Raw genomic sequence first — 20,504 nt, 5'->3', positions numbered from 1 at the left:
ACATTATGTTTAGACAGTAGGAATGAATAATCATGTGGCTGAATTCAAGAATGCTATCACGGTTACAGATAACTAATGTTATAGAGAAAACAGGTTCATCACAATTTGAAATTTTAACAATAATAACACTGATAAGTACTTTGTCATAAATATCAGTTTTATTTTTTGATCACAAAGTACTTTAATATGTATTTGTCTTTGGTGAGGCTGTCTGGGACATTTACCTGTTGCTCCATCAGTGGATGAAATTGCTGTTCATTAGGTTGTTTCTCATGGAACCACCTCAGAATGGAGGAAGTAAAATAGCAAGTGCTACATATTTACTAATGTGTGGTTTTGTTACAGATCAAATAATTTACGAGGTGCCCATTTTGCACAAAAAAATAAGCCAGTGATATCACAACAAGCACCTTGTGAATTCCTGGAGATAATTAATGTAAGCGTCGGTGACGGCCACGGGTTAATCGATGCGGTCTGTAATAGTTATTGTTTGTGATGCCTGCATTTCCCAGTGTATGTTGTAATTTTTGTTAGGCTTTTGTTCTCCCCTCATGTGTTACCCTGTCCATGGGCCACATGTGCTGCCCACGGACTTTAACCCCTCGTAGCCCGGACACCTTCGGCCTGACCACAGCACTATTATATGGAGCTACCCCACAGATGGAGGGGGTACGGACCAGGGGTGGTTCAGGGAGGAAGCCACCTGTAGATTTCCGACCGACGGGACTTCCATGAGAGCAGGGGTTAGCCGGCGCGGTTAAGAAACGCGCCAGGCTATCTCGCGGTCCGTCCGGGGAAAACTTTGAACAGCTGCTGCTTGGGGTCCCTTCATCCGATGGCGTCACTTTTTATCCATCCGTACCCGGGATCCCCCCGCTCCTTCGGGATCCCCCCAAAAACAACGGTTGAAAGCTGTACGGACATTGCGAGGCTCGGTGGCCTAAGTGTGGCGCCGGACTGTCTATGCTGGGCGGGAAGATGTGGACATGATTTATGGTCTTCCTCACACCTACCCTGTATATAAGCCTATGTGTTTCACAAAAAAAGAGTCCCTGTTTTACCTCACTGCGAGTCCTGTCTTGTTATTGAGGTAAGCCTTGGTGCTGCCCTTATCAGGGAGGTAGAGCGCTGTATTGCTATACTTCTGTATGTTACAGTGCCGCCGAGGTTCCTGAAGAGCTGCGTCCTCTGCTACGATCGCTTATTGTCCTTTTTTTTTTTAGGACAATAGCCCCACGGTGTAGCTCAGCTTCGCCAAGCACAGTGGTAAAGCAGCCCCTTCTCTCTGCACACTGGTTCTGTCTAGCGGTGAAGGGGTAAATCTCTGGTGTCCTGACAGGAGGAAGCAAGATTGGCGGGAGTACCCAGTCGGGGTACAGGTCGTTCCCGTCACGGCGTCCAAAAATAAAAGACCTTTAAATGATTGAACCTGTGCTTTTAAAAGTAATAACATACACAGGTGACACTCAAAGAGTAACCAATACTGGAAAATATCCTCTGCAGGCAGGAATTAGCACGATACGCGGTGTGATTGTTTGCTGTGCTAACACACAGGGAGTGGTAGAGCATACAAGCAACACAAACTCCCCTTCCTAAGCATGTTTTGAATAGGTGGGCTGAACAAAGAAGTAATAAATACACAGATACTTCTTTGTGGTGTATTATATGCAGTATGACAAGACCAAGCATACTAGTCATCCTCAACTACCAGTGATGGTCGAGCAAGTAAAACTCCATATTTGTGAAGGGGTGGCAAAATATTACACCCATTTTTTTAAAAATACATTTGTTTGTTGTGATATACCATTCATTGTAAGTATATTATGTTATTGATAGATCCTTGTGATTCACTGCTATGTGATGGCTCAACATGACAAATTAATCCTCAACGTGAAATGTTACAACGTGACCTATGTAGACCATATTGGATAACACAAGCTAAAATTATTCTACATAACATCAAGCCATTCAATATTGCTGGACTGAACAACACGGTATAAGGGAACTTTTCTTTTTTTAAGTACATTATTATTTTTTCTTGTAGCTTTTAATATTGTACTTTTGCCTCTTCTCTAGTTTATGTAACATTGTTAATGCTGTTCTGCATAGAAAAAGGTTAGCCACAAAGCATAGCGGTACCATGGCTAATTTTTATTCTTGGTTCATAGGACTATCACTTAATCGCCTATGACAATTCATAAATAACGTACCCTGGTAAAGTAGCAGCTGTCGCATTCATTCACAAAAATAACAGCTGCATTAATCCATTATAAAAGAACTGTGGCTGCTAAACTTAACACTCAAAAAGCAAGAGAAGAAACCGAGATAAAATCTGGGAATATTTCCTAGGTTTGGATAGAAGTGGACCAGGGGGCCTGGAGTAATATCATTCTAATCAATACACAGGGACACTAGATCCACAGAGCACTGGAGGTTCTGGAGGAGTTCTCAGGTGGGACCCTTTGGCATCCAGTATATCACGATGCTTCAGACAGTGTATTGTGGTGGGCAGCATTAGGAATTACCATTGAGTCCAGCTGGAGTTTGTTCAGCTGTTTTTGTTTGTAAATGTTATCACCTGAATAAATAAATATTTTTAGCCCTAGCTTAAATATTTATTATAAGTATGTATTTATTATACAAATAAATATATTAATAATAATGCAGTTTTGATCCCAGATAGTAAAATCTAAATACAGGCACAGCAGTCTCTATACAAACGGGACAATGCGCAATAGATGTCTGGAGAGCCATAGACAGGTAGTCACCTATGTGCTGTGTCACTGGTCAGCTGTGCCAGAATCACCTATGTGGGCCAAGTGGATCATGGATGAGGCCTACATGGTTTAAAAGCGTGGTCTATGAGGTGGTGCTTGAGGCACAAGGGTTTCTTGGTGGAAAGTCACTGCTAAAAGATAATAAAAGCGGGCCACTGAACACCACACATCCAGCGCTATTTCCGAACTGTGAATCAGGTGACATGAGACCCGCAGGACTTGGCCCCAGCTGACACTACCTCAGTTGCACAACGCATTAAATAAACCACACTACTGCACAACACAAAGTAACGTAACGCACTTTAACTGCCGGACACTTCATCATACAACCTGCACACTGTCACATGACACCACACTCTGACACATCACATTCATTCCTCCCCTCCCATCTTTCCCCTAAACGTTCCGCGCCCACTTGTTTCCATGGTTACCCCCTGACTTTGGCGCACCCCTCCCACGTTACGTTTCACCCTCCGCATAGCATTTGTTCCACGCCGCAAGCTTGGTTGCCATTGACGTCGCTGGTGGGCGGGGCCTACTTATCTTCCTGGTTCTGGGCAGCCCAGCCCTTCCCCTCCTCTGCCCCCGGGGGATACAATATTCGGCGCTCCATCTTGGCAGCAGTAGGTTTCCCAGCTTCCTCCTCCCTTTTGCATTGCGGGTGCAAGTGACGCAGGACCCCTGACCAGGTGAGCCGACCCCGCTACAATCCACAGGGGGGTATTTGTGTAACTTTGGGGTATGTGCCGCCCCCTGTCCAAACCCGGTAGCGTAACACTGCAGAGATTTAACACCGGGAGAAGTCAGGTGCCAACTTTACTGCGCAGTGAGCCGGGAGAGCCCGTTCTGCAGTAGCGTGTGACATGTGTCCGGGGAGGAAAAAATCGATATGTCATTAAGTATAATGGACGGCAGTATATTATTGTATCAGTCCTTCCCCTAACCTTCGCAGCCGCACCCAAAAGGTTATTCCCAGACTGAAGCTGCACGAAGTGTTTCGCTAGATTTAGTGTGAAAACTTTACTGTGGCCCCGAAATCCCGGATTCTTGTATACTGATCAAGGTGCAGTCCCTGTGTCTGACAGCCCCTCTAAACAATGTTATTGGGGTATTCCGTGAATGTACATTCCTCCAAAAAAAAAAAAAAAAAGCACATACCTGATCCTGACCCCGCAGCTGCCCTCCCCCTCCTCTTCATCCTCATCAACCTCATTGAGGATTCTTGAATCAGGAAAGCTTTCCCATTGAAATGGTTTTGACTGACCGCACTCCATTGGTTTTGCCCTAGCAGCTCTGGAGCTGATTGGCGGTATGTATGTCACGTGTGCAGAGATGCATTCGTCCGAACACGTCTCCCATATGCATTGGCAAGGGGGGGCGCCACAAACATTTAAAGGGACCACACAGCTGTCACTGCAATAAAGCGCGGTCTGCATTTGCACTTCCCTTTAGCAATAATTTAAGAAAATGTCATTTTTTCACTATATATTCTGCTTTGCCGTAGCACGCTGTATATATTCCGCTGTACAGCGCTGTGGCATATGATGATGTAAATCAATAATTAGACCAAATCTATTTTACATGTCAACACTAAGACGCTTGGCGTCTGAACAGTGTTTGTTTTCTACCATGTGTAAGGTATACACCGAGTACATTTTAAGGGACCGCTTATAATATGCATTAAAGTGCATATGATGGCAGGGTTGTCCTTTTAATGTCATCTTTTCATTCTTTCTCCTATGATGATTATCAGAACATAAAGTGCATCATGCTTTTAAATACATGAATTAGACAATTTATAGATTTGAATAAAATACTTTATTCTTTATGTTAGAATCCCACAGTCTATACGTTTTCTGCGGAGTGTTCCGTGTTAAAGCCGACCATGGCGTCAATTAATGACCGGAATTTGGGTCATAGAGGCAGAGTACAAGTTTTCAGTAATTGTTTGCTGTTCTAGATTAAAATATTATTAATAATTGAATACAATCGGCATAATAAAAAAAAATAATAATAATAACTTTCCTTTCTCGCCATAAACAACTCTTGGTTACCCTACCGCAGTGATTTACCAGTCTGGTTGGGTTACATATTATAAAAAAACTTTTTTTTAATAAAAAATAAATACGATTCTGGTGTTTCTAATGTTTGAAAAGTCCAATTAGCAGGAAAGTTTCATGGGTTGCTCCTGTGATCACAGCTGTACTAGCAGATTGTCAATCATCATTAGGGTTTTATTCGGGTTTTAGTCCATACAGACACTTATGAGGACTGTCCTTGCGTTGCAGGTTGTCCAGTTTGATCCTGCTATTCCCATTGAGCTATGGCTCTTTTGCCTCCGTGCTTGTGCTGTGTCACTGGCCAGCTGGCCACCGCGACTGGAGATAAGACCACTTACGAAACCTTGCAGCAGAATTGCTTTTCTTATTCAACGCGTGTTCTCTCCATCAGATCATTTATATCTCATGTTAACCGAAGGTGGCACGCATGCTTCTTACGCATTGGTGTATTTATTCTTTGGTGCATCTGCAGACCCAAGCTAAGACAGCCCCCCATCACCCCCTTAGCGGCTGTTGTCCTTATGGAAGATCGCTGGGATATGTCCTACGCCAGCACTCCGTTTTTCTTTTATCGCAGAGCAAACGCGATGCGATGGCTATAGAAACCCTTGAGGTCTTGTAGACCCAGGGGATGTATCTTGGAACTAGAGAGAGTATTAATGATGTCAGGAAGGCTCCTTTTAGGTATTTTTCTTTTTTTTGATTCCATTCTGTTTGAAATGTTTTGGCTCATGCTGATTGGGGGACACAGCTTGATCTTCTGGGGATCAGTAGGTAGGGATATAATATTTCCACCCCCTGATGTTAATGGTCTGCTTTGTGGGGATGTAATATTATATCCCCAGCATGCATTAAGAAGCAGTGACGTCATGGAAACATGCAATATACCGTAATTATGCTTTTAAAAGGACCCTAATGAGCATTTGTTTAGTCCACATACCCAAGCATTGTTCCAGTGTAAACGCTACTGCATTGCTTACTGTCTTGCTGGCTCTGTCTGTATGGCAGATGTAGGAGCAGGGACTTGCCTGGTCTAACATTAGAATAATGGCACTTGTTTTCCTGGATGCCCATGGGAGAAAATCAGTTTGTTTACAGAGTGGCTAATTGCCTAACATTTCTATGTAATCCAATAGCCCAGAAAGCTGGTTCCTACCAAGGGCAAAAAATGCATGAATCATGGACCTATCGTGAAACGACGCACGTTTTATATATAGAACTGTTACATGTTTGACAGGATTAGAAACACATTACCAATGTCTAGAACAGATTGTGGTGCTAAAGGTGGAGCAGAGTTGTTTTTGTTTTTTTTACCTCCTTATCATATGTATAAATTGTTGTTTACTTAATTATATGTTTTTCCTTGTTTGGGAGCCATTATCGTAGCCTCCTAATGCGGCCAATTAAGAGATAAGGACTTTTAATGGCTAGCTGGCATGTAGAAGCTTATGGTCGTTGAGTGGGCCCGGACCTAATTAGAGAAGCTTTTAAGTGCTTTCGCCTCCGCTCTGGCTCATCCCACTCTAAGAATTCTACTTAGCTTCCTATTTAAGACAAGCAAACTATTCGGAATCAAGCAGTCTCTAAATAGAATCCTGCCAGTCTGAATATTTCATTTCAGAGATGTCGCAATGAACTCCACAATTTATCATTGGCTTAAAAATGTTACAAGCCTTAAATGTATTAATGGGGAATTACCATCCAATTGGTATTGCTTGTATCGGGGGGGGGGAAAACCCCGCATTTTCCAAAATGCTTGTTTTTAAAATCTATTCTGGTTTTTGTTTGATGTTTTTAGACATATATCGGCTTTTGTACATATGCTAAAGGGTATCATTTAAAACTAGAGGGTCAGAGATTTAGATGTAATATAAGGAAATGTTACAATACTGGGGGGGGTAGTCGCCCAAAATATTACATGACTGACAGCAATGGCGCCCCCTCTGTGTGCAAATAAAGGGCATTTCTTGTAAGAAGGAGATAAAACCAGGCTTTAGCCGGTGCTAACCTGCGTTACTGTATACAGAATTATCTTTAATACTCCAGCCAGGGGCCCTCTCAGCAAACAGAGGATGACGAGTACAGACCGCTGCCTAAAATAATTGCCTCAGTAGAGCACAGAAGCCTATGTCCTGTTAACAACTCGAAATGCGTATTTAAATATTACCACAAATATGTGAAAGCATCATTTTTCCTTTGCATTTAAAGTGACTATATAAGCTTTACCTTATCTCTACGCAAGCTCGCTACAAACGGTTTTAGAAGAAAGGTGTGGGGAATGTGGTGCTTTGGATTTGTTTTAGGCTACATATTTCGCGGTTAATAGTTATATATTTTTGTGGGTTGTCGTCCCTTTTGCAAACATCTATAGATGTCACGTTTTGTATCTTTATTTGGCAAACTTTCCCATGTCGGTGTCCTATGCTCGACCTCCTCTCAGATGGTGAGTGCAGGCAGGTTAAGTATGATTTCATAGGGGTGGGGCTTAACAGTAGCCCCACCCATTATAGTCAATCCAAGCTCCTCGCTCATCACGTTTTTGCCTTTGCCACACCCATCTTTATGTCCGTGTCCCTCCTAAATGAAGGGCCAGTGCCTAGGGCTACCTGCTATGTCAGTCCTACCAACGGTGGTAGAGTGAAGTGTTAAAAGCACTCTGTACATTAAAAACCACGTAACTAATTCAAGGAAACAAATACCCAAAGCAAATAATCTCTTGGTTTTTACAAGTCGCATTTGTTTAATGCAAAGCATTAGCTAACACACTTTAACCCTTTCTTTATAGGTGGATTATGGATTTCTTGTGGCTTTGTTTTTTTTTTTTGTTTTTTTTTACAATCGGTTTGTCCGACTAGGAAAGTTGATGTGGTTTTTGTGTTGCTGTTTCATATGAACGAGAATTGACAGACTAAGACAAACCAAAACATTAGGTGGAGAGCACCCGGCTCGCAAGCTTACAATTCCACGTTTTCAGATTATTTATTACACAAAATCAGCCTGTTATGTTTTTACAGAGTAAGCAATATGATTGGATTAGAAACCCACTTTTCTATACGAAATAATTATAATAATTACACAAAACGGCCATAGCTTTCACATTGTGGTCCCTTACTTTACTTTAACCCCTTCAATCCCCTATGGACGTGCTTGAAGGACCCAATCAGTCAATTGAAATCAGTGGGAGAGCTTTCAACGCATGGACGGGGGGGGGGGCATAAATCTGTGTTCGTGTTCATATTTATTTATTTCGGATTTTGTTTCCCTGCAGAATGTCGTTCCCATACCCAGGCTTCCAAGGATACCCAGGTTACCCTGTGAGTACACTTATTTCTATTTATATATGTTTTTAAAATGTATTTTTACATTTTAAATGATCCATTATTCTTTGGAAATATATTTACAGTATGTGATGTAATTGTTTTTTAACGTGTTTAAAATTAGTGTTTTGTTTTTTTTACATTTTTACACGTATAAAAAGTTTAGTCTTGATCACTTGTCATATGTGTGCTGACATGTCCTCTATCCCCAAAGCACCTTTTTAAACATGGGCCAACCTTTTGATTTTGTTAGAGATTTGACTGGCTTCTCATATCCATTACACAGAATGAATGAATATTCCGGGATGAAATAATGAGTTTCTTGCAAATTGGCTTGCACATTCTGGGTTGGGATAACAAATTATCTGCAAATACTTTGCATGTTGTGTTTAGGACTGAAGCTCCGTCTTTATTAATATTTCTTCATATTAAATGGAATCCATGTTTCCTCTTATGCCCTATTCAGGGAGCTGATCCTTCATACCCACCAGGTCAGCAGTCTTTCCCTGGTGGGCAGTTTCCCCAAGCGGGAAGTGGTGGATTCCCCCCAACATCTGGAGGGGGCTTCCCAGCCGCAGGTGGATATCCAGCCCCTGGAGGCTTTCCTGGAGGGATGCCCTCTTACCCTGGAGGTAGGTTTAACGTAGCTTTTTCCCTTTTTTTTTCATCCTCATTCATATTGTAAAGCACTGCAGAATGTAATGGTGCTATGTAAATCAACAAATAATAATAAAATCAGCTTAATTTTTGGATACTGATTCTCAGTTCCTTTTCATTTAGTACCGTGTGGGTTTACAAACGAGATGCTCTTGTAAACCGTCCCATGTAGCACACAGGTGCCTTAAATGATGTTGAATTTACATTTCAGAATTCAGTTCTCAGTATTGTTTCTGTTTGCTTGCATTCTTTTTCTGTAGCTCCAGGTTTTGGGGCACCAACTGGAGGGCCAGGATACGGCGCTCCCCCCGGTGCACCAGGTTATGGAGCCCCCCAGGGAGTTCCTGGGTATGGTGCACCTGGATTTGGTGCCCCTGCAGCTGGGGGGTATGGAGCGCCAGCTGCCGGTGGATATGGAGCACCTGGTGCCCCTGCAGCTGGGGGCTATGGTGCGCCTGCAGCTGGAGGCTATGGAGCGCCCGGTGGGCCACAAGGCTATGGAGCGCCCGGTGGGCCACAAAGCTATGGAGGTTTCCAGCAACCATCCTCTCAGGGCTATGGAGCCGGAGGGCCCGGCCAAATGCCAGGTCAGTTGTTGGGTTTTTCTTATTCTAACTTTATTAGAAATTTACATGCACCTTTTGTAACTTGCCCAATTAAAATAAGTTTCTACGTCGGCTGAACAAGTGAGAGGGTCAATTGGGCAATATTAATGTGAAAACACACATTACTACATTTTTACGGAAAGTGTTTTCTTTTTAGTTGCATAGTTATGCCATGTTTGGGTTTCTAATTGTGATGAATATGGCATGTGATGATTTTTATTTATTTGCATTAATATAAAAAGTATCCTATGCTTTGTTTGCTCTTTAAATGCTTGAACCAAAAGCCACAGCTCCACACTTAAACTTTCGTTTAAAAATATTAATTTAATTAGCTAAATTGTAGTACTCGTATTTCAAAATTCTGTTTAAAAAAAAACAAAACATTTTCTTGCTATTGTCCCCCATTCAGGTGGCTATCCGGGTGGCCCAGGACAAACCCCTACGGTATGTTATTTATATGATGGAGAATGTTGTGACGTTTACAAACTTTGGTACTCGGTATTGGTGAAAACAGAACACTTATTTTTGAGCGCCAGCTGATTCTTTTCTTCTTGCACGGATAGACATTGCATTATGATCGCTGTTCAAAGGATTAGATTATACCTGATTACTGTAATGGTACGATTTTTATGCTGACCCTAACTTTTATAATGTTGATTCAAGGAAGGCATATAATATTTGGCTAAAATAGTGTTGAATACAGACTGATTTAGGAAAGATTAACACTGCTGATCAGTTAGCACTAAGCAATGTTGAAAGGATTTATATATATTTATATATCTTTTGATGAGATGATATAGGATTGCAGTAGCTACATGCAGGTAAATCTCCGGCTCATGCCGTTCCAATCCTGCACTGTGCAAAGATATGTTTGAAGAAACAAACTATGGGCGCATGTAGCAGGGGATTCGGGGATCAATAAGTGTCCTTATCGGCATGTCTGCCCAGAATTCGGAACGTGCACAGCTTCAGATCAAGTATGGAAAAGACAATTACACTATTCAGGGGTGTATCAAAAAATGAATGAATTAAGATGAATTCTCAGTTAGGTATTTTTTAGTGCATTTGTGGTGAAAATTGGTTGGATTGGAGCAATCGTCACTGCATCATAACTGCTCTTTTTATGGGGTCCCCTACAGTCTTTTTGGTGTGGGGGAAAAACAAATGAGTAAGATGGTCCATGTTTTGGAGAATGCCCCTCCAGCTATATTGGATAACACTTGTAATCTCGATCTTTAAACATTCTGTATCATAGGTTAGTGCGGAGTATCAGGTATGTTGTACAATAAACTGCACTAGAATGGTGACTGTGACACGCTTAGAAATGGGCATGAGATTGTTGCGCATGTGCTTCCACGTATTGTCATGTGGCTGACCAGACGTGCCTCGGTCCTCCTTGTCCAAGCTTCATTTTATAAAATATTGTTTCTGCTTCATATTTTCAAAAACAGCCTGTATGTTTAACACGGACACATTTTTTATATATATATATATATATTTATTTATGGAACACTTAATTTGTTACAATCGTTTCTGGCTTGTTTTGAAGAGACTGCCAACTTTTCAGTTGTCTTGTGTTGCCATGGCAACTAGGGGTTGTATCCTGGTGCCTATGGCTTCACCTGCTGCACATGCAAAGCACTTCTATACAGAACCGGTTCAAATGTCTAGCAGACGACTGTATACAGAGCTTGCTTTTATAGATAGTATTTCTTTAAATAATTTGAATACAATTCTAAAAGAATGGACTTGATTCTGCAAGTTAAGTATTTTTTTTTCCAAACAACAAAAGATCACAAATGAACACAAAACATTTGCAAGCCTAATTTTTCTTGTCTCTTCCTCGTTCTGTCCTCCACTGCATTTTGCCTAAAGGATAAATAAAAAGCTTGGATCGAGGTGATTGCATGTCTGTATTTTTTTTTTTTTTTTATTTACCCCACGGTTAATGAAACAATTTGTTTACAGTTGCATGTATCAAACCTGAGACATAATTTATATTACATAGTTTTAATGTTAAAACTTTAACTGTTTTTTCATATGTTCCTACTTCACTTCTGGGATAGATAATTTTAGATTGGGGGGGGGGGCACTGCAAGCACACAGTTTGCTTCAAAGATCCTGAGATAAATTGGGAAGACCTTCCCCTAGTATTCCTACCATTACGTTACAAAGTCATTGTGAATATGACCTGTGAGCTAAACGTACATTGTATAAAGAGCATTAGTTTGAGTTTGGAAATACTGCATTGCATTGATCTCTACTTTTCTGGCACCACAAATGAGACCCGAGATGGAATCTAAGAGGAAAATTGTATATTGTTCAATAGACCATCATTTTCAATGATTGTCAATGCACATTTACTAGTATTATGGTTTTTTTTTCCCATCATATGCCTGACTGTCTCTTTGTGCTCAGATATACTTTATTTTATTGTTATAACACATAGTATTTTATAACTAGTGCAAAATCAGAGTAGAGGTGCCCTGAATGCCCAAAACATAACGAATTTAAAGGCAAGCCTGGCCAATCATTTTATTCAGAACAAATATTTCTTATCATTGGCTGCTACAGGCAAAATTGTATCTGTCCCGTACATCACAGTGCAAGAGTTTTGGAAAGGAAGTCAATGGAAATGAAGTTATTTGTTGCTTTTTCCCATTTACTTGTTGGAATTGTTTTTAAAGGAAATGGTTCTTTTTATATGTCCAAATCAGGGGTTTAGGAGCTGTTAGCTGTCATGCTGTGAAGCTGGGGGGGGGGCAAATGTCAACATACAGGCCGTGTACCTTGGTACCACTGCACTTTGTGTTATAAAAGCCAGGACTGGTATTTCTTCGAAATATTTAAGGTTTTTTGCATACATGCTGTAACGTACAGTTTGCATTTTACATCCATCTTATTCTGCATGTTAGTTGCATGAAATTGTTTGTCTATCATTGTGCCAAAGGATCGGTGAGTTATATAGTGCGGCAGACTTAATAAATATTTGCCTTGTTATGAGACTGCTGGATAGACACCACAGAGTGACATATTATATTCATATTAAATATTTATATAGCGCTTCTTACAAGACATATATTCAAGGGATATGAAAAAACAGACTGACAAAACAGTACATTGGCTAAAGAGTGCACTGCCCACAAGCTTATTATGCCTGCCTTATGTTGGCTTACTTTTCTGGCACATAGATGAATGTCAGCTGTTGGGCACATTATTACTGGGTAGAAAGTGGGTTCAACTGTAGGATTCATGTGAATGTGGTTTTGCTGTGACAATGGCTGCTCATTGGTAAACTTGGTCTACACCACTTTTCTGTGCTTCCTTTCTTGGCATATTACTGCTCTCTATAATGTCTCTCACTCTGTTTGTGCCCCAGCCTTATGCGTCGGCCATGACAGCCACTCAAGGCACCATTAGACCAGCAGCCAACTTTGACGCACTGAGCGACGCTGAAAAACTGCGTAAAGCAATGAAAGGATTTGGTAAGGATAACGTACGGTTCTGTAAGTTTCCACCTAAACTTGTCTGCTGCTAACAACATACATTTGTGTTACAGGAACTGATGAACAAACCATCATTGATATTGTCTCTAACCGTTCTAATGACCAGAGACAGAAGATTAAAGCAGCGTTTAAGACTGCCTATGGCAAGGTATGCTATGTGTTCACTAACAACCAGTCTATAACCGAGGTTCACTCGGCTCGATTCAATGAACTTTAGTAAGTCATGCCGTAGTTAGAAAATACAGAATGTTCCGTACATGGTACGTAAGATGTGACGGCATTTAAATGACGTCCTTGGTAAAGATTATTCTTGCTTGACTGCGCAGGCGCTTTTTAATTGGTTGTTCTGTGTGGCTACGTTTAGTTAAGTCAGGGGGGGGTGTAGCCTGAAATGTATCCATTTTCGGTGCTCTGGCACACTGCGTGATTCGTTGAATTAATTCAAGGAAAGGGTTTTCCGTGGGGTTGTACTGTAGAACGTGCAATCGTTCTGACAGGCCATCCAACACCCAGGCCAACAAGATGCAGCCCGCCTGACGACAATGCGGATGTATACATACTGTGTTACAATGTAGCTGGCTGGGTGCACTACTACTTGCCAACGCTCTGTGGCAGAGGCTGCCTTGGACCAGCCCAGTGATTGTGTAGCGTTAACTCCTTAAATGTGATCACTTCAAACTCAATTGTAGCATTGAAGGGGTTAAGGTTTGTGTCTTCATTCCCCTGCTGCTCGATCGCTCCACGAGAGCGATCAAGCTGCGGTATACCCTTCAGTACCAAGATTGAGTCTTGCTGCGACCGCTGCATTTTAGGGCTTAATGCTTACATGCAGTGGTCCTGTGGAGCACCGGTATTGAATAAGTAAAAAAAAAAAACTGCTGCAGATACACTCTGCATATTGTGAATTCTGGGGTAGGTTGGGATATATCTTCTCTCAATGAAAAATGCCCCACACATACACTTCTGATGGAATGACCCACTGCAGACGTCTGTTTTATGAGGTTTATTCAGGATATTGAATTGCTGTTTTTTGTTTGTTGGCATCATTGAGGCCAATTAGGGTTTAGTCAGGTCACTGAATTAAGCCTATCATTTGTTTTTCGGTTGATTAACAAGTTCCCTTCTGAACCATTTTTTGCCAAAATATAAAAATAAACAGCAGAGTATTCTGACCTAGGCCTGGACTGGCAGGTCCTGTATGATGCTGCTCAATGGTCAATTACAGACCCATCCTGTACCCCTAGTCTTATAATCCGACCTTGGCGCTTCAGGGGACCTGGATCCTCCTCTCTGGCAGCCGGTGGACGCGATGCGCGGAAGCAACCTCCGCTGCTGCCTCCACTTATGCCGAGGCTTCTACGACTGAGCACTTGCATAACATGACCGTATTTCATATATTGCATATTTCTTTTTTTAATCAAATTAATCAGTTATGAAAATAATCGTTTTTCTTCACAGGATTTAATAAAAGACCTGAAGTCTGAATTGAGTGGTAATGTCGAAGAACTCATCATCGCTCTATTCATGCCTCCCACATATTATGATGCTTGGAGCTTGTATAATGCCATGAAGGTAGGATTAAACTGGCCTTTTTGCATCATGGACAGAGCACACAATGATAAATTCTATCAGTTTATTGAAAACCAGCCTCGCCCCCTTATTTTCTTCATTCTTCAGCTGTCATACAAACACGCTAGGCTATGTTTCTACCGGTCATAGTGCCAAAACTTAACATACACAATGGATTGTAACAAGTACAGTATTAGTATAGACAGAGTTCTCCATGTACCTGCGATCCATTTGACCTGTGTTTTATTACTTGCCGCCACCTGATCATTCTCTTTCTATGTATTTACATTTTTACTTGATTTGGAACTAGAGCTGAGTTGTCTGGAGTGTCTGTCTCTAATGTAATAAATTGGGAGATATGGGACCTATACTGTATTTAAAAGTAGCCTAGTATTTATTATTAAAAACGTAATATTTGTAAGAAAGATCTTGATTATTTTCAATAAATCAAATAAATTAACACATAAACTTAGATCCATTGATGCATTTGCACTTTTTTGTTACCTCCTAGGGAGCAGGCACTAAGGAGAAAGTACTCATTGAGATCCTGTGCACAAGGACTAATAGTGAAATCAAGAACATCGTCCAGTGTTACAAATCAGAGTTCGGCCGAGACATCGAGAAGGATATCCGATCGGACACTTCTGGGCACTTTGAGAGATTGCTTGTGTCGATGTGCCAGGTTAGCCACGCTTACTCACGTTGCAACACGTTGTATTACATGCTTGTTGAACGTAAGTTCCGCTTACTTTAGAACCAAATTGTCACCGTGCACAATATACCCCTAGCTTTGCATTTCCTTGTACAGGCAAATGCACTTATGCTAACAAGCAAGATTGTAAGCTTGCCAGCAGGGCCCTCTCCACCTAATGTGTTGGTTTGTCTTAGTCTTATCATACCCCTTGAATATATGTATTGTAAGAGGTGTCGTGTAAATTGTTGGCACTATATAAATAATAGTCAGCTTCCTAGACGTACAATTTCCATGCTAGCTGTTCTACCATTTGGTATTTTAATAGTAACTTCCCTTGTAATACACTGTGGCTTAATATACATTGGTAAATCTAGAAGAATGGAAAAGGGGTAAAAGCAAAATACAAATTGAATGGCAGACTATAAGTATGTACTACTGTCGGTCACTACAGGGAAACAGGACCCAGTTGCTGAGTTGTATTGATGGAGGCATTAGTAGTAACAGTAGAGTAGAGGTGGTCACCCCAGAACGCTGGTCAGACCTCACTCACAGACTTTGTTCAGCACTGGAGGCCCCAAGCAAAATAAGTAACTAAAACTGTGCAAGGTTTATAGAATAATTAAGAGTAAACACCAAAAAAAGTGTGTGTGTGTGTGTGTATATAAAAATTCAACAAGGTGCAAGCAATTACATAGACATGCTGGAACAAGAGCCCATTGTCTAAAAGTAGAGGACCAGAGGCTTAGATGTTAACCTGAAAACAACCATTAGACAAGACCAGGGAATAAGCTCCATAGCCTTTGTAAGAATTGTTTTAACTGATTTTGCTCCTTATCTACAGGGCAATCGTGATGAGAACCAAAATGTTAACCTTCAACAAGCTGAGCAAGATGCCCAGCGCCTTTACCAAGCAGGAGAAGGAAAGCTTGGTACAGACGAGTCATCCTTTAATTTGGTGCTGGCAAGCCGGAGCTTTCCCCAACTGAAAGCTGTGGCAGAGGCTTATGCCAGGGTAAGGGTTATCTGAAATATACCCAGATGACATTAGAAAGGATGTCTTTAATTTTTAGATTGGCATGCATTCCAATTTTCCCACCCCAGCCACAATGTGTTTGTGGTTCTTTCCTCCCTTGATACGCCTCTCTTTTTAGGAGCTTGAATGTTTAGTAAGTAAAACACTTTCACCTACCTCTTTTAAACACTTAGAAAGTGATGATGCCAGGGACAGACATACTAAAGGGGAAGTTAGAGGTAGGATATGAGCTATGAGTGTCATGGGTGCCATAAGACTGTAGGGATTGTAGAGGAAGGGGGGATCAACTTTCTGCAGAAGTCCTAGGAAAACTAGGTGGTGAACAGATTGCTAAATGTAGATAGCTCACAATTGTGTGGGTTTTTTTTTTTGTTTAGATTTCAAAGCGGGACTTGCTTAGCACCATTGGAAGAGAATTCTCTGGTTATGTAGAAGATGGATTAAAGGCCATTTGTAAGTATTTTTCTTTTGTCTTTGTAAAGTCATCTTCTAATTTGAGTACACTCTTCAAGTTTTGTTCCACCAACATTAACAATGTATCGCCTGTGTTCTTTTGATGAATAGCAGCACAATAGCAATGTGGATTTATTTTCACAGGAACAGAATGAAAGGCTTGTACTTGATGTGGTTTTTTTTTTTGGTTTTTTTTTGTGCTTCAGCGCTTAATGAGTCTCTTATGAATGTGGGGATTTTATTTTTGCTTTATTACGTGATCTAAAAGTTTTTAAGAGAGAATGGGTTTAGGTTGCCATAAACTAAGGCCATGTGATAATGGTCATCTTACTGAAGAGAGGAAAAAAACCAAAAAACGACAGGATTGTGGAAAGCGAAGAAAAGTAGTGTCGGCCATCTTTTACTATTGGCCTAACAGTTGTTTAACCGCCTGTCCTATTACAGTGCAGTGTGCCATCCACCGTCCGGCATTCTTTGCTGAAAGACTTTACCGTTCCATGAAGGGAGCTGGAACACAGGATTCTACTCTGATCCGGATTATTGTCACCCGTAGTGAGGTATTTTTCTTTTTTCTTTATGTAGTAGTTTCCAGTTAATTGCAACCCTTCCATTTTCAGAAATGTTTAAGCAATTGTTACAGTGGACTTTTTAGATGGTATAAAGTAACTGTTGATGGTAAAATACACCACATGTATTGAAAATATTAATTCACGGTAAACCAGTTATTAAGCCTTAACCAAACAGCACGCACTTGCTATTTTCATTGAACCTTGGCTGTTCTTAGCAACCAATTAAATGGACCCCTTTAATTCCATTGGTTGCCTGCACCACAATTGCTTTCAAAAGACCACCACCCCACTAGCCTTAAATATTGGTTATTTTGCCAGTCATTTAGTCCTATACACCACCTGCGCCATAAGCCTCCTTCCTATAAATCCGTGCTCCTCACCCCTCTTCTCAAGGCACGCCTAACAGTACAGGATTTAGGTATTACTTAGGTGTTTAATTATGCAACAATTAAGACATCTAAGTAATACCTAAATCCTGGACTGTTAGGTGTGCCTTGAGGAGCATTGCTATAAATGATGAAAACTGCATGTTTTGACATCTCTAGTTTTAGGAGCATTGCCTTAACTCAATGTCTTGTTTATTTTCCAGATTGACCTTGTGCAGATCAAACAGTCCTTCACACAACAGTACCAAAAAACTCTCGCTACAATGATTTCAAGCGATACAAGTGGTGATTACAAACGTCTGCTGCTGGGAATTACTGGCCAGTAGGATCTATCCACGGGCCTGGAGTGTCCTGAAGAATTACCTGTTTTATATACCTAGATGCATTACAAGTTATGCAATCTATACTCCTAGAAACGGGTCCTAAGTATCTCATAACCCCCCCACTATAAGCCTTGTCTTGTACATTTTTATATACACGTGCCGTATTCAAAATATTTTGTTAGTTAAAATCACAATGAAAAATGACCTGTGCAGTCTGGCCAAAATAAATCTGAATACATAAATGTTTATACGTGCCGTAATGTAGCTGGCCAAATATCACAGCCAATGTTCTGCTATGGACTCTAGTGGATGTCTGACTGCACAGTGACACAGATGACCATGCCTAACACAGAGCAACATGTCAATACATTTATAGCATGAATAAATGTTTGATAGATTTTGTACCAACCAATATGTGTCCTGGTTTGTTTGAGTGATCATAATACAAGATGTGAATTTAACAGAGTAGTAACTTGTGTAAAGCTGTATTTTCAGCACCTCCTGGCTTGGGAGCCTCGCAGTAGGTTAGTCTAATACTTTCATGGCCTATTAAAAAGGTTACGTGTGCCGTAGATGTATGCATGTACATTCAATGCACAGAAGTGGATTGATAGAAAGTGTCACATGACTTTGTGTTGGGAGATGACACTGGTGAAAACACAATACCACAACATCAATGGTGGCCAAAGGTTGGAGTAACACTATTTGAAGAGGCATGGCTGCACCTTTACTTTTATGGTTGAGGTACAAGCAAGGAAAGCTTATCTGCATTCACACAGAGAATTACCCCTTAACCCCTGTGGCTCCCAAACCCAGGCTGGACAGTAAGGTTCTTACTAAGTGCACAAAGGGGGACTTTTGTAAAGGAACATTACGCTTTGCGACTATTTCCTTCGTTAAATACATAACCTCCTGCTTTAACATGTAATATTTCAATAACTCTTGTCCAGCAAATATTAAATGTTGCACTTACCTCAGTTTCCACTATTCCCATAATAACTTCCTTATTTAATGGTGCAAGTCCTTCCAGCTATTGAACCATCAAGGATGTCGCATGCATCTCCCCTGTACACTTAGTTTCTGTATCACTTGGTGTCCACCAAACATGAACATGAATTAAAATAGCTTTTAATAAAATACCATGTATGACAAATATGCTCCTGGATAATTTTGTTTTAGAACAATGTCTTAACTAGAGGGAAAAAAAAAATTACAAATGATAAAATATCACTCTTGGTAAGTTGTATGAAAGCGATGGCGTAAAAAAACCCCAAAAAGATCCAAAGCATAATTATACATACTCTGTATAAACCAACAATCTGAGAACTCTAAGAAGATTAAGTTAACCCCTTAGTGACCTTTGACGGTTTAGGGCCGTCACAGAAAAACTGTCACTTAACGACCTTTGACGGTCCTGAACAGTCAAATCAAATAAGCTTAGAAAGTGATCAACGATCACTTTGCTTAAATGGCGGTGCTGTAATGCCCCGATGTCGAGGCATTCAGTAAAGCCGAGATTGGCATTTCCATGTCTGGCCCCTCCCCGGGGCGTCAACATCCGCCATACAATGTTTTAAAAGATCACCTCCTAAAACTTCAATGGTGTCGCTGAAATGCCTCGATCACGAGGCATTCAGTGGCAAACACCCACCCCAGGACACGTTGTGACCACTCCGGAGACTGGTCACAACCGCCACTGCAAGTGATTCTGCCGCTCGCAAGATGCCGGCGCCCGTTAAAAAAAAAAACACAGGCACTGCATCCAATCATGCAAGTCAATGGAGCCCAACTTTCGAATCACTGATAGGAAAAAAATTCAAACTTTTTTTGTAAAATATGGGGGGAAAAAGACATTGTGACATCACTGGCATTAATAACATGTTCAAGAGGTCCCTAAGATGACCTCTTTCCATACTGCACTGATATCAGTGCAATAGAAAAAACCCTTACATCCCATTGCCCTAACACAACATCTACCCAGTATACCCCTCCTGCCCCCGTTCACAACCCCCAAACCTTTTAAGTCATAAGCATAAAAATTCTATGAAAAATAGTATGGTCCCTGTAAGTGCTGGGAAACTGGAAATTCTATATAAAGTTAGGTATTTCTGAAATCAGGACACCTGAATTGATAAACTTGGAAGGGATTCAGCGGGAAAAATATAAAATAAAAAAATAAAAATCGGGGTTTTTTGCTAGTTTTTACTAAGCTTCTCATCCTAATAAACAATATATAGTTTACATGGGTACACTATTTACAGGAAAAGAGAATAATCGCTGAACCGACATACCGCAAAAATTGTAAAACTGCTCCGGGCTTTGAGGTACCAAATACCCCCCCTGGGACTGAAGGGGTTAAGGCACTGGCTTCTTTTGTTTGAGAAAATAAAGTCGTGGACGCTCATTTACTTTTAAATACATTTTTGTTTTATTTGGGAGAACATCATACATTATCGCCTGCAAATAAGTTGCATATTGTAGAGGAAAAAGTTTGGCAGTTTAGATGTACATACATTTTATTAAGGGCTTGCACAACTAAAGGGGTTTCCGGATGA

The 20,504-nt window shown here is 40.9% G+C and overlaps 2 protein-coding genes across 2 annotated transcripts; both read left to right on the top strand.

The window, feature by feature from the left end:
- Positions 1 to 8,106: 8,106 nt before the first annotated feature.
- On the top strand, positions 8,107 to 9,493 carry LOC149298909 (uncharacterized). Its single transcript, XM_089486767.1, has 3 exons — positions 8,107 to 8,151; positions 8,621 to 8,786; positions 9,072 to 9,493. The coding sequence occupies exons 1-3, from the start codon at positions 8,107 to 8,109 to the stop codon at positions 9,491 to 9,493; spliced, it is 633 nt and encodes a 210-aa protein (XP_089342893.1).
- A 3,317-nt stretch (positions 9,494 to 12,810) lies between these two features.
- LOC149298908 (annexin A7-like) lies at positions 12,811 to 17,952 on the top strand. Its single transcript, XM_089486878.1, has 8 exons — positions 12,811 to 12,901; positions 12,976 to 13,070; positions 14,381 to 14,494; positions 15,003 to 15,173; positions 16,027 to 16,197; positions 16,596 to 16,671; positions 17,116 to 17,228; positions 17,830 to 17,952. The coding sequence occupies exons 1-8, from the start codon at positions 12,811 to 12,813 to the stop codon at positions 17,950 to 17,952; spliced, it is 954 nt and encodes a 317-aa protein (XP_089343004.1).
- Positions 17,953 to 20,504: the final 2,552 nt, after the last annotated feature.

This window comes from Sceloporus occidentalis, unplaced genomic scaffold, assembly GCF_023333645.1.
Source record: "Sceloporus occidentalis isolate IW3139 unplaced genomic scaffold, rSceOcc1.0.p SCAF_30, whole genome shotgun sequence".
Lineage (NCBI taxonomy): Eukaryota > Metazoa > Chordata > Lepidosauria > Squamata > Phrynosomatidae > Sceloporus > Sceloporus occidentalis.
This window is presented reverse-complemented; position numbering and strand designations above follow the sequence as displayed.

What these genes read in the sequence shown, in the direction of transcription:
- LOC149298909 (XM_089486767.1), top strand. Translation starts at nt 8,107, where the DNA reads ATGTCGTTCCCATACCCAGGCTTCCAAGGATACCCAGGTTACCCT. An exon ending in AAGGATACCCAGGTTACCCT is followed by an intron (nt 8,152 to 8,620) that starts GTGAGTACACTT and finishes TGCCCTATTCAG; the next exon opens with GGAGCTGATCCTTCATACCC. An exon ending in GATGCCCTCTTACCCTGGAG is followed by an intron (nt 8,787 to 9,071) that starts GTAGGTTTAACG and finishes CTTTTTCTGTAG; the next exon opens with CTCCAGGTTTTGGGGCACCA.
- LOC149298908 (XM_089486878.1), top strand. Translation starts at nt 12,811, where the DNA reads ATGACAGCCACTCAAGGCACCATTAGACCAGCAGCCAACTTTGACGCA. An exon ending in TGCTTGTGTCGATGTGCCAG is followed by an intron (nt 15,174 to 16,026) that starts GTTAGCCACGCT and finishes CCTTATCTACAG; the next exon opens with GGCAATCGTGATGAGAACCA. An exon ending in TTATTGTCACCCGTAGTGAG is followed by an intron (nt 17,229 to 17,829) that starts GTATTTTTCTTT and finishes TTTATTTTCCAG; the next exon opens with ATTGACCTTGTGCAGATCAA.